Source organism: Antennarius striatus, chromosome 4 (genome assembly GCF_040054535.1).
Source record: "Antennarius striatus isolate MH-2024 chromosome 4, ASM4005453v1, whole genome shotgun sequence".
In the NCBI taxonomy this organism is placed as follows: Eukaryota; Metazoa; Chordata; class Actinopteri; order Lophiiformes; family Antennariidae; genus Antennarius; species Antennarius striatus.
The window spans coordinates 22,664,364-22,677,452 of record NC_090779.1 but is presented as its reverse complement, the minus strand read 5'-3'; the positions used below and the strand labels follow the sequence as shown (position 1 = coordinate 22,677,452).

Genomic DNA, 13,089 nt, shown 5'->3' with positions numbered 1-13,089 from the left:
AAAACCATGGAAAAATAAAAGGCTGAGTACGAGTTCTCCAATTTATTGGTCAGGAGTAAAAACCAAAACAGGCTGATGGAAACTAGAAAATCAAGATAGAAGCAAAATCCATCACCTCTCAAAATACGGTCCAACGTGATGTGACAGAATTAACCGAAACGCCGTCCAGTCTTAAAGATAGGTTGAAGCTGTCTCTATGGTAACAAAAAATGTAAACATTTCTACATGGTGAAAATGGTTTTTAAGTGCTCCATTATGTATTGAACAAAAATATCCCAGAATAAAACTAGCAAACCAAAGAGTAAACTCAAAATGTATCAAGACTCCATCTCCCATAGTCCTTTGAGACCACTTGTGTCCCAGTGGCGTATTCAGGTGCTTTCCTTTGAGGGGACCAAAGTGGGCACTGACGAGGAGGAGGCCTTCGTCAGCTTTGAATACCAATATTTCTGCTGTTCTGTGAATTTGTTTTTTCTGATTGGACATCACATTCTAAGCTGTCCATTGATTGGATCAGGGTAAATGTTGATACTTGGGTGTGGACAGGGTTTAACTGGCAGGAGGGAGGTTAAAGCAACATGCAGTGCACTTCCTTGTGTTGATGGCGGCCAATCGTAAACAGGAAGCGGAAAGTATTGAAGACCGTCAGAGCTGATTGAGTGAAGAGGAAAGAGGAGCAACACAGAGAGGCCTCCTGCAACAGCATCAGGAGGAGAACAGCAAAGGTGGAGCAGCAAAGAAAGAAACAGCCAATCTGGGAGCAGCTCTTCATCCATGTTTTGTCCTCAGAAACAGCTGCTGCCAGGAGCTCGGAGGAGAGACACCAGAGGACAACCCCAAGTCCAGATCCTGGATCAGTCTCCAGGCTGGATCTACAGAAACAGCGAGTTGTGATGATGCTGGAACCACTAAGAGCCACCAGGATCCGGAACCAGTAGAGCAGGATGAGGAGGCGCCAGGAAGAGGGCTGGGGGCGGTTGAGGATGATGGAGATGATGAAGATGTAAGAAACACTGAGGCGCAGAAACCATAGAGATGAGTCCGGACACCATGGTGGAGCTGTGGGGACAGCATGAAGATTTACAAAATAAAAGCCAACCTTCAGAAACAAGGAATGTCGAGGAGATAAGAGTCAGGTCACAGTAACAGAGAATTAGAGGGGTGACACTGCCACCTAGAGGTATCTGAGATAATGCAGGTCCAGAGTGAATCAAGGGATATCTGAAAAACTCATTCATTAAAGAAATCATATTTCAGTTGATGACTCACAAACTGCTGATGAATGGTTTACAGGGTGGTGTTACTTTATTAATTAATAAGGTACCAATCCATAAATGTGTGTATGAATGGGTCAGTACCAGCAACATGATTGGTCAGTTGGCTAGAAAGTCAGTCTATACTTACTGCTGTTCTCCATGAGGTCAGAAGTCAAACTTTTTTCATAGCAGGGAAACATCAACCGCATTTCTGATTCCCTGCAAACAAAACACCTCCATCCAATCAGAACAAGATACAGACATAAAGGCAGGAAGTGATGATGAGTGTTAGCTGTTACCTGTGGTGGGGGGACACTCTGAGCTCTGGGTGTCCGGACTCCTCCAGGTATGTGAGACTCACCAGAGAGAGGAGGAGGCTGGAGGACGGATCGCTGCCGGAGACACGACAACGTCAAGGTGAAATGTTTCTGAATTCATCACCAAGTCCACACACTAAATTCATCTCCTGTTGTATAATGTTTGGACAAAGACCTGCTCTGTGCTGTGTGTATGCTCGAGAGTTTTTCTGCTATTTAATGGATGCATTAGATGTGTGTTTCAGTGTCAGCTGTTGACGGTGGAGACCTACAAACTGTGGATTCCAGGTTGCAGCCTGAAGGACGGTGGTCCTGCTATGTGAACAGGATTGTTCTGAATGTTTCTGTCAAGTTACAGATAAAGCACACGTTGTTGTTACATGAAACTGAACTACTGTTACAACACTGTTTCGGTATAGGATGGATCTCATGCTTATAATAATATATCTGTATATGTTTAAAGTACACACATGGTCTGAATGGAAGGATTCCCATCAAAGGCATGTTGTGGGATCACAGAGATGTTGTTGCTCTGAAGGTTTCTGCAGGGAAAAAAATTACCATTAAAATTACAACGAATAAGGGAATGAACTCACAGGCAAAACTAAAGTTAATAATAATTAATAATAATAAATAATAATTAGTAATAATAATAATATCTGTTTTGTCTGCCTCACAAATTGATTACACAGCTTTCTCACTTTTTTTATTTTAAATGAATCGTGTGCATGTGTGCGCGTGTGTGTGTGTGTGTGTGTGTGTGTGTGTGTGTGTGTGTGTGTGTGTGTGTGTGTGTGTGTGTGTGTGTGTGTGTGTGTTCTTACAGCTCTCTGAGGTTTCTCAAGTTTCTGACAGCTGAAGGAAAACAGTTGATTCTGTTGAAGCTCAGATCCCTGCAGACACAAACAATCATCATAAATAATCCAACGTGGATCTACTTGTACAATAGTGCTGATAAACAAATATACGATATTATGTATTATATAATTGTCATTTATCGTTGGAATTTATGTTGTTTTATTAATAGTACATATGTTTAAATGTCAGAACAAATATTTTCCACATTTTAAAAATAGGAACCACTGTTCAGTCAGTTTAAATTTGTAAGATCCTAAATGAAACAAGAAAGAAAAAAAAAAAATCAATGCATTCGAGGGGGGGCTGATTCATATTAAATCTAAAAATAAATAAATAAATAATAACAACAACAACAACAACAAAGGTTAAAGAAATGAAAAGCTAAAAACATAATCTGAATGTTAACAGTTTGTGATGCGTTTTATTCACGCTTTAAATTTTTTTGTTAAACTATATAAAAATGCTAAAGTGATTGAAGCTCATTTAGGAAAATTAAGATAAAACTGTTTACTCTGTAATGAATGTAAATCATTTCTTGTAAACTTAAACAGGTTTAAGGTGCAACTCCCAGCTTTTGTCCTTGAAGTGAGCCACCAGTGCAGTTCAAACAGCCTCACAGTGTGTGGTCACAATTATCTGCTGCACGTGTTCCCTTCGCTGTCTGTTGGAAAATAGGATTCCGGTCTCACATAAAACCGTTAAATACTGTTAAATCTTACATTTAAATGAGATTAAAGATAACTCCTAATTCTGTTCTACGTCTGTTGTTTTGTGAAGGAAAGCCGACTCCTTCTATCTGATCTTTTCAGGGTGTTGTTATCGTCACATGTTCAGCGGTTTAAATTCTCAGCATTCAGTCAAATAAAACAAAAAGAAGTTTTAGAATGAAATTCATTAGAAGAAATGTTTTGACTTCACTATAAAAAATTTTTTTTAACTATAACATTATTTGATATTCATATATGTATTTTTAATCACTTCAGTGTTTAAGTTTAATATTTTAAATCTTTAACAACAGGAAATTGTCTGTCTGTCTGTCTGTCTGTCTGTCTGTCTGTCTGTCTGTCTGTCTGTCTGTCTGTCTGTCTGTCTGTGTTGATACAGTATTATTGTTATTTATTTAATACAGTACTTTTACAAAAAAGGGTAATAGAGTACATGTATGTTGCAGTATTTCTACTAACCATCCTCTTCTCTAGTTTAGTTGATTTGAGTTAAAAACTACAGTGTTTTCCATGTGGGGCAGAATTTTTATTCTGTAAGGATTAAAACTCAATATAATTATTTTATGCTTAAAACAGGGAATTCTGGTTTTGATAAATAAATATAAAGGTAATTACATCTAGTAAATTTAGACTGTTTGACTGAAAGAAAAAATGTAATTACATAGGAAACTGTGTGTTATTACGTGGTAAATGATAAGTTATAGTAAAAACACATTTCTGTTTGTTAACATGAGCCTGACAGAAATAAATGTTTGTGTTTGTCAGTTTTGTGTGAAATTCTGTTATCTCTTGTTTTCAGAATTAAGTTTCTCAAAACCAAATTAAAACCACATAATTATTTTAATAATTGATTACCGTGATTAATTTAATTCTAACATTAACAGTCGAAGTTAAAAACTAAATATAAACCACTTAAATGGAATTAAGACTTTTACATAATTTTTGCAATTTGTGACGAGTATTTGGAAAGTTTTGAGTTCTTGTAGAGTGTGTGTGGAGTGTTTGGAGTGTGTGTGTGTGTGTGTGTGTGTGTGTGTGTGTGTGTGTGTGTGTGTGTGTGTGTGTGTGTGTGTGTGTGTGTGTGTGTGTGTGTGTGTGTGTGTGTGTGTGCGGAGTGGTGTGGTTTGTGTGTGGAGTGGATTGAGTGTGTGTGTAATCTGTGTGTGACATAGATCCTGCAATCCGTGATTTCTCAAAAGACAGTCGCACAAACACAAGAGTTTAGAACATCAACATTCAACATTTATCAGAACTGAGCTTCAGCAAATTTAAAAAATGTGAAATTTTTGTCAGCAATAGAGAAACAGAAAATGAATTTTGGTGTGAAGAAGAGTGATAGTGAAATGCTAAGCTGGTGCTAACACCAGACAGCTTAATGTTGACACTCCCGCTCAAACATGGAGTGTTTTTCATTTTGTGCTTTCTTATTATTTGTCAAATGAAATATTTTACTTTTTGAGGAATTTCCACAAACACGTTTTTCCGATTATTTTTCTTCCACTTATCTATAAATTGATATACTGTATTAGAAATAAAACAATATTAACAGTTTGTGTTAGAATGGCGTGACCTCCGCAGCACCCTTCAAATAATACTTTTACATTTAAGCTGCAAATAAAAGTATATTTTACAATAAATTTTGCATTTATTTCTTTTTGTCATATTTAGTTTGTGTTTCTACAACAATAATAAAAATTGTGATTACAATAGTTTATCTCGTCTATCTTTTATAACTACCGCAAATAACAACAGAAACAAGAATAACAGCAACAACAATGAGAAGAACGAAAAAGAGAAGAAGACTCACAGAGTTTCCAGATTTGACAGCCCCACCAAACTTTTGCGGCCAAGAATCTGGATGCTGTTGCCATGGAGATGTCTTCAGAAATGAGAAATAAGGCAGGAACGTGAACTTTAATTGTATTGCTGCTGTCAGACTGGCCCCCGCCCCTCACTTTAAATTGCAGAATATTTCACTTTTTTGTGAAATTTATTGCATCGTGTTTGTCTTGCTTTTACGACAATGTCTCATTTTCTGCATCGTTTTTTTCTGTTGTTTTTAGATAAACCTGGGGAAGACGAGGAGGAGGAGGAGGAGGAGGAGGAAGAGATCTAACATCAGGTAAAGAAATGATCCATCATTATTGAAGAAGATGCTGATGATGTCCCTTGAAGCATCCTAATCTGCAGTACCTTCCGTTTTATTCATCTTGAACCCAGAGTTACTCACAGCACCACCATCTGGTGGAGGGAGGCGAAGGCTCGGTCGGGGACGTAGCGGATCCTGTTGACGGCCAGAGTCAGAGCCTGCAGCTCCTTCAGGTGATGGAGGGCGAGGACCGGGACCCTCCTCAGTAAGTTATCATCAAGCCACAGGTACCGCAGTGACGGCACGCCTTTAAAGGAGGACGCGGGTAGGCGGGAAATGAAGTTAGCATCCAGACGTCTGCTCGGAAAAAAACAGTATTTAAGAAGTTATTAAGAAAAATATAAGCACAAAGAAAAGGAGAAGATAGAAAACAGCTAATTTAATTCATTTATCATTCCAAGTTTTGACTGGTTTCGATCAGAGCAACCTCCAGACCATCATCTAATAAACTCAACTCAACTTGGTCTTGGTAACTCAGGGTATCTAAAGTTAAACACCAGTCTGACGCCTTCAGATAACTAAAGCTCAAGTTAACTATTACTTTAACAAATGATAATATAACTTCATTTACTATTCTTTAAAAGAAGATGGTGTTGAAATGCTGAAACAGGAGTCATGTGATCCCACATGGTTCTGATTAAAAGCAACTGAGATATCCATACAGTCTGGAGTCGATTATAGATTATTGGTTGGGATAAATAAAAGGTTGTGGTAATCTAGACACTGAGATTCAAATGTGGAAAGTGGTCTCTTTAAAAGTTAAGATGGATCAAATTATTTTTGGAACCAGACAGGAAGACCTCTAAATTAAAAGATGTGATCAGTCTGAAGATTGAACAAGAATGAAAATCAGATTATCATCTGCGTAAAAAAACATATGTACCAAATTGATTAATATATACCCTTTTGTAAAGAAAATAAAGTGAGACCCAGAGCCAAGAGCAATTAACTATTCAGAAAACACAAGTACAAATACAAGAAACTGAGAGAAAATAAAATTATTTCATTTTGAAATCATGCCCTTATAATGTTAAACGAGGATGAATAAACTAACCTGAGTCGTAAGTGAAACACCAGGTGAATTAGCAATGTTAAGTGAAGACAGTGATGTCAGAATGAAAACACTAAACATTCATATTATATCAGAATAAAAACTCTTCTTGTTAAAATAAGTCTTAATAAAACACACGTTGTATTGTAATCATCACTGAGCATAAATGTTTACAGGAGTGGTGAATCTGTAACTCTGAGCACACAGTTTACTTCATTCATCATAGTGTGAGGTGCTTGAAACCAATCCCTGAGGAACACCACCTTCAGTCACATAATAGCTCTGGGCTATGACTGATTGTGATTCTACATAGCAACAAAGACAGACACCCACTCATACCTGATGAATTCTCCTGAGTTTGTATTTTTTTTGTGGACAATTTTTTCAATCTACAGTAAACCTATTTCGTTTACCATCATCTGATTGTAAATTCGATGATGTTTTGTCTAACTTTAAATTGTTTTGTTATTTGTGTTTCAGAGGAAATCGGTCGACTGTGAGTGTGTCTCCATCAGGGAGGTCCCTGCATTCTTTGGCTGTATGGTAGTCATTTACAGTGATGACAGGCGTTTGTGGGAGACGGCTGGCATGTGGCCGGTGCCCACCACCCACCGCCACCACCACCTTCCTCCGCCTGCTGCCTGGCACTAGTGGGAGGCGTTCACTGCCAGTGGGACGCTCAGCAGCTTACAGGTTTCCGTAATGCTTAAGATGGGGATCACCTGTTCACTGAGAAACTCAATGGACATGTGGATTTTGAGTGAAAGCTGACATCATCATTAACAAAATTAGATATGAAACATTCCTCTTTTATGATTCTTTACAATATTACATTTTTCAATTGCGCTTATAGATACAAATATAGATTAACAATACTTAAGAAATGGCCCATACATAGAGAGTAACTGAAAAAATAACTGTATAATAATTATATTATCTACATAACTAGAAAATGTTTACTTTCTACTTTATTATGATAGTTTCAAACAGTTAGCTTTGATTTTTTACTTATACAAACAACTGAATTCTTGAACATAATGCTTTCTTCCATTCAAATTCTAAAACAGACACACACACAAAAGAATATTACAGAGAAACTTCCTTCAGAAAATCTCATTTTGGATGTTGATTAAATATCTGTTTGACCCTTTTTTAATGTTTAAATTTCCCAGTTTGGGATCAATAAAGTATATCTGTCTATCTAATCAATAACTTTCAATCTGTATTCACACTCAAAATCAAAATTCAGTATTTTATCCATGATTCTCACTTAATTAATTACCTGTAGTTTGCTTGTTTGACCGATTTTTAAATTCCTGTATTATTATTTTTTTTGCTTCTGTCTAGAACACATTTTTATGTTTTTCCTCTGAAAGTTTTTGCCGTAGTAGTTTTAATTTTTGACTTGTGTTTTGAACCTTTGATTATGTTTTTAACCCTAAAATCTTAAACTTAAGCATACAGTTGAATTGTCAAAAAGTACATTAATAAAATAATCTCAAATATTGAATAAATATTCACAATTTGAAATTTATTTATTTATTTATTTATTTATTTCTGTTGAAATATAAACTTGACTTCATTTGACACAACAACATTTGAAAACAACTATTTGAAAAAGCTGCAACTAAAACCTTTTTTGTCTCAGAATACACTTAGCTTATTTTATACGAGTAGTGCACAACAAACAGACAAATAACATGAACCAAACAACACAAACACAGGAAAAATAATCTGAGAATATGACACACACACACACACACACACACACACACACACACACACACACACACACACACACACACACACAAACACACACACACACACACACACACACACACACACAAACACACGGACAGACTGATATATTGTTGGTTGGTTGGTTTATGTATTTTCACATACTATTATATTATCCCATCATTATTATACTTACATTTATGATGTATGTTATTTTATTGCTGTGTTATTTATGTATGTTGTTGGGAAAAAAATCAGAAATTCTGGAGATATAGAGATTACAAAATTTACCACATTTGTCTACAATAAGAAGGAATTAAATCTGTTCATTTCTAATACAAATTTTACATTAATAATTGCAATTATTATTATTCAGGGATAATCATTCAATTATTATTATTATTATTTCACTTCTAGCCAGCTGCAGACAAGAAATGGATAGAGGATTAATTGATTATCATTTTTAGGAGTGGAATTGTAGTCGTATTATTAGTAGTCGTATTAGTAGTAGTAGTAGTAGTACAAATACATTTGATTATTTTGCTTGTCATTTTAACAGACTTGCATATTTTAGCATTAGGTTAAATAGTTTTGGGACATAAAAACTCAAAGGTTTAAAATTCTTTAAATCAGGTTTGACAGATTAAACTTCATAATTCACAGCTAGAGGTAATGTAGAGCATATAAACAATTCTCTGGAATGAACAAATCGTTGCTGTGAATAGAGTTGTATATCTTGATGAAATCAATAATGTTTACACTACTGTACATTTAACTGTCATAAAAATCTGCCTAAGCTTTGGTAGAAATTAAATACTACAACTAATACAGATATGTTGAAAATGATCCATCTTGTGATTTAATGCACAGAAATGTCAATTTAATTAATTTAAAAATACTTCATATAAGAAGTTTCACCAGTCACAAGTTATTAGGAGTTTAAATGTACATTTCTCTACATGACTGCTATTAAAAACATTTACCAACATTTACTCTGATCATATAACCTAATCATAACCTATTTTCAACAACAACAATTTGAGAGATTATTTTAATCCAGTCTATTTCCCTTCCAGTGTTACAGCCAGTATTTGTGTGAGTTCGTACTCACAGGGAGAAGGTGGAGCGGCTCAGGGCCGAGGGAACCGACCTCAGACCGGCGTTCATGCAGTCGACCCGCTGCAGCATCCCAACGCCTTCACACCTGCAACCACCTGGACAGCTGCTGCTCCGGCCCCCCCAGGTAAGAACTAGAAACAGAACCAGAGGGAGCGTCATGTCTGTAGAGGGACACCACACAGAATGAAGGAGAGCCTGCAAACAGATGTGAATGAGTCAAGGAGGGAGGCTCTGATGCAGAACCACAAGTCATCTGCTGGTGACCTGCTGGTGAGCTGTTGGTGACTTGTGGTACTGCAGAGTTTCCGATCAGTAGTAATGTATAGAAAGATCATGGGTGGATAATTTATTAATCCCAGAGGAAAACTATGTACCCTCTGCTCTTATACCATCATACATACTACAAGACAGTACAGCAGTCAACAATAAATAAGGTCACAGGTAGACACACAAGAAGAGGACAACTGCACTACAGAGACAGTCCGGCTGATGGAAACATATAAATACACATTAACATACAGGAATGGCTCTTGGAAATCAAGAAAATAAAATAAAGAACTGAACTTTTTTTTTTTATCACCTCTTATCCAAGAGGTTTTTTCAGTTCTGGTGAAACAGCTTCAAGAAACTTTCTTGAAGTTCAGTGGATTAATTTAAACAGCTTTGGTCAACCATGTCCTGAATAATAACATTAAAGTGCAGCCATCTGCTGGTGACTGGTGGTACTACATGAATACTGAACCAAACGGAAAGTTTCTGAAGGAAGATTTTTTTTTTTTTTGCAAAACAAAAACACTTTAATCACATTCAAACATTTTAGAATTTTACATTAGATGAAAGCACTAAAGTGCTTCAGAAGAAGAAGAAGAAGATGGTGGAGAAGAACAAATGAAAGAAGAACAAGAGCAAGAAAAAGAAACGTACAATATTTATCCCGTTTGGGAAATTAGTTTTTCACTCAAGCGCATTTTTCATACGCATCTATAGGCTATATAACACAGACACACACACACAAAGGGTCTGTACTCATACAGATAAATAGTGAAAGGTTGAGCGGCAGGCTTCGCGGTGCTGTCAGAAAATTACAAATGCTGCCCTCTTTTGGTGACTAACGGTACTGCATGGCTCCTGTAGGAAACCAGAAAGTGCTGCCGCTCCTTGGTGACTAGTGGTACTGCAGGACACCTGTACAGAACTCAAAGGGCTGCCATCTGCTGGTAAGTAGCGATACAGCATGTCTCCTGCAGGAAATCAGAAAGTGCTGTCTGCTGCAGGGCAGCTGTAGAAAAGTGCTGTCATTTGCTGTCGACTATTGGTACTGCGGAACAACTGTACAAAACAAGAAAACACCAGCATTTCAATACTCTCTTTGAATACACTGAAAATGTGCATGTTATTACTTAAAGGACCAGTTCGTTAAAAAATAAAATTAATTTATGATCACTTTATTTTTGTTCTGATGGAAAATCAGGTAACTTTTTTTTTCTTCCCATAAACCATTTGCAACTTCACTATAAGGTTCATCGAGCTAGATGGAGACAGGTTTGTTTCAAATTTTGACAAAATTTAAATTACATAGATAAAATCATTATGCTGTTAATATTGTTATATAAATAAACCATTAATCTGGGGGTCCATTAACAGCTTCACCTCTGTTTATCCTAATGTGCCTTCAAAACGTCAAAACAAATGAAAGTCCAGCAAGGAGTTATTTTATGGTTTTAAACTAGTTTAGAAGGTTACTTTTAACTGAATCCTTCTTTTAAGTTGCACTTAAATAATGGATGGATATTTTATAACAAAACAAAACTGCACAGCTTAAGTGTATAAACTTTCAGACACACTACACAAACCAGACAACTCATACACATCATCAGAGTCATCAAGCTCTTCCTCCTCACCTCTCAGGTTGACATTCTGTTCAGGAAACCTTGTCTTCCTCTGTAACATGTCCTCAACCTATCAGGGAGAAGGACCTTGACCACATGCTCAGACATCCACCTCCGACCTATGTGAGGAAAGATAGATGTTCTGAGCTGTCTTTATGTAGGGGGGTGGAGAGAAATGTTAACACGCTATCAGCTCTTTGTTCTATTTTAAAGTAGAAATAGTAATACTGGTTCCACAGGCAGGACTCTGTATTAGGAGCAGACTCTCTGAGATCCACTGTAGAAGTAATTGTAGACGTCCTAGTGTAGCAGTAGAAGTAGTAGTACCAATACTACAAATATTAGTATCAGTTAATAAATTAAAAAGGTGTTTTTTTAGTCAGGAGCTTGGAGTTCTTCCCAAAGTCATAAATATCTGTCAGCATCTTGATTAGCGTCACCAGAACCAGCATAGATTTCATGTTTTTATGTCAACATCATGGAGGAAAAAACTGAGGAACCTAAAACCTGAAATGGAACAAAAATAATATATGATACATAAATATACATTTAATGAAAATCATCCATCCTTGTTCGTGTATGAGATGATGTCTATCATCTTGTCTACAGCTCGCTTTATCTGCCTTGAAGGTCACGGGTCAACTGGAGCCAGCTGAGAAGCGGAGTACACCCAGGATGGAACGCCAACTCATTGCGTGGCCACATGAAATACAAACACCCATTAACATCCATTGTTGTTATGGGAACAGTAAACAGGTGATCTGATCACATTATGACGACCCACTAGGCTGGAATTGTGATTATGAGTCAGGTTAGAATCATTCCTTCTTGTTTTTTGGTTAAATAATAAGAAAGCTTGACCCCTCCCCTGGATTTGTCAAGGTTATAAAGCATGACTTCATGCCAAGGGTGGAACTTCCTTCTTAACAATTGAGGTGAAAGAAAACGTGTCAAGCTGTCATGAAACACGCTGACGTTAAACACACATGAACAAACACAGCACATAAACACGCATAAACAGTAACACATTAAAATATTTCATGAGCAGGTCTGAGAAATATTCGAAACCCTTTGTGTTGATCCAATAAATCTCTTTTATGTTTTATCTGATTTGGTTTTATGAGGTTAAAATTTCTTCATATCAGATTTTTAATGTAAATTTGGCATTCATGGAATTTATTATCAAGATATCTCTCCATTGTTCAAGCTGATGATTCAATAATGAAACTGTGTATTTCTTCATTTCTATCGAGATCTGAATGTTTTAGTGAAGTAATTAAAGTTATATTAGGCCTCAGAACAAGTTGAGGGTAAAGAGAAGAGGATTACTCCTCTGCTCTGATTGCAGGCCATCGCCCTGAGGAACGCGACCAGCTCCAGTCAGAACATCTACAAACTCAGGGGGTCAGTTTGTTTGGCTCCGTTCAGAACCAGAGACCCGTCATGTTACCTGTGAAACGCACCAGCTGGGCTGCTTAATGTTTTAGATGTCCTCACGTGTGATTGGACGGCAGGATGAAGCCGTGTGAAGGTCGCCGGTGTTCTGTGGTTCTGTGTGAAGGCTGCGGCCAGGATGTGGAGGGTGAAGGAATGATCCGCCCTCCTCTTCCTCCAGACCAAGGCAGGATGTCAGTGGATGGGATGGGAGGTGTTAAATTAACACCGTGCCCCCACAAAAGGCACATTTTACTCAAAGATAAGAGCAGGAAGAAGGAGCGGCTGTGAATTTAACGACTGCAAAGTGTCCAATATATTCACCAACGGCAGCTCCATCAGGTAGAAACACCAGGTCAAAAAAAACACCCCGAAATATGAGCTGAGACAAAAGCTGAGGCAGAATTAGTCTTCATGATCAATCAGGTAAAATATCAATAAAAGTAATAAAATTTAAGGAATAGTTGAATGTGAAATGAAACTTAAATTATAATCCAATCACAGAAAGTCCACCAGCATTCTGCTAAACATCCAAAGGAGAGAAAAATTATTTA

General features: G+C 37.0%; 1 protein-coding gene across 5 annotated transcripts; it reads right to left on the bottom strand.

Annotated features, from left to right (window-relative positions):
• Window positions 1-27: 27 nt before the first annotated feature.
• LOC137594167 (leucine-rich repeat-containing G-protein coupled receptor 6-like) lies at window positions 28-12,674 on the bottom strand. Of its 5 annotated transcripts, none has more exons than XM_068313463.1 (11): window positions 12,552-12,674; window positions 11,114-11,220; window positions 9,205-9,343; window positions 5,387-5,602; window positions 4,964-5,035; window positions 2,398-2,466; window positions 2,044-2,115; window positions 1,846-1,917; window positions 1,556-1,648; window positions 1,405-1,475; window positions 28-1,059 (listed from the first exon to the last, which is right to left on the bottom strand). In XM_068313463.1, the coding sequence occupies exons 2-11, from the start codon at window positions 11,160-11,162 to the stop codon at window positions 569-571; spliced, it is 1,344 nt and encodes a 447-aa protein (XP_068169564.1). In that variant the 5' UTR covers window positions 11,163-11,220; window positions 12,552-12,674; the 3' UTR covers window positions 28-568. The 5 variants fall into 5 exon arrangements, with proteins under 5 accessions (XP_068169564.1, XP_068169565.1, XP_068169566.1 ...); XM_068313464.1 differs by having other exon boundaries at window positions 12,565-12,663; XM_068313465.1 differs by having other exon boundaries at window positions 9,205-10,541; window positions 12,565-12,599.
• Window positions 12,675-13,089: the final 415 nt, after the last annotated feature.

Bases quoted from the DNA above. Each gene is read 5' to 3' on its own strand.
- LOC137594167 (XM_068313463.1), bottom strand. From the start codon at position 11,162: ATGTTACAGAGGAAGACAAGGTTTCCTGAACAGAATGTCAACCTGAGA. The intron at 2,116-2,397 runs GTAAGAACACAC...TTTTCCCTGCAG, and splicing joins TTGAGAAACCTCAGAGAGCT to AAACCTTCAGAGCAACAACA. The intron at 1,476-1,555 runs GTAACAGCTAAC...TTTTGTTTGCAG, and splicing joins AGAGTGTCCCCCCACCACAG to GGAATCAGAAATGCGGTTGA.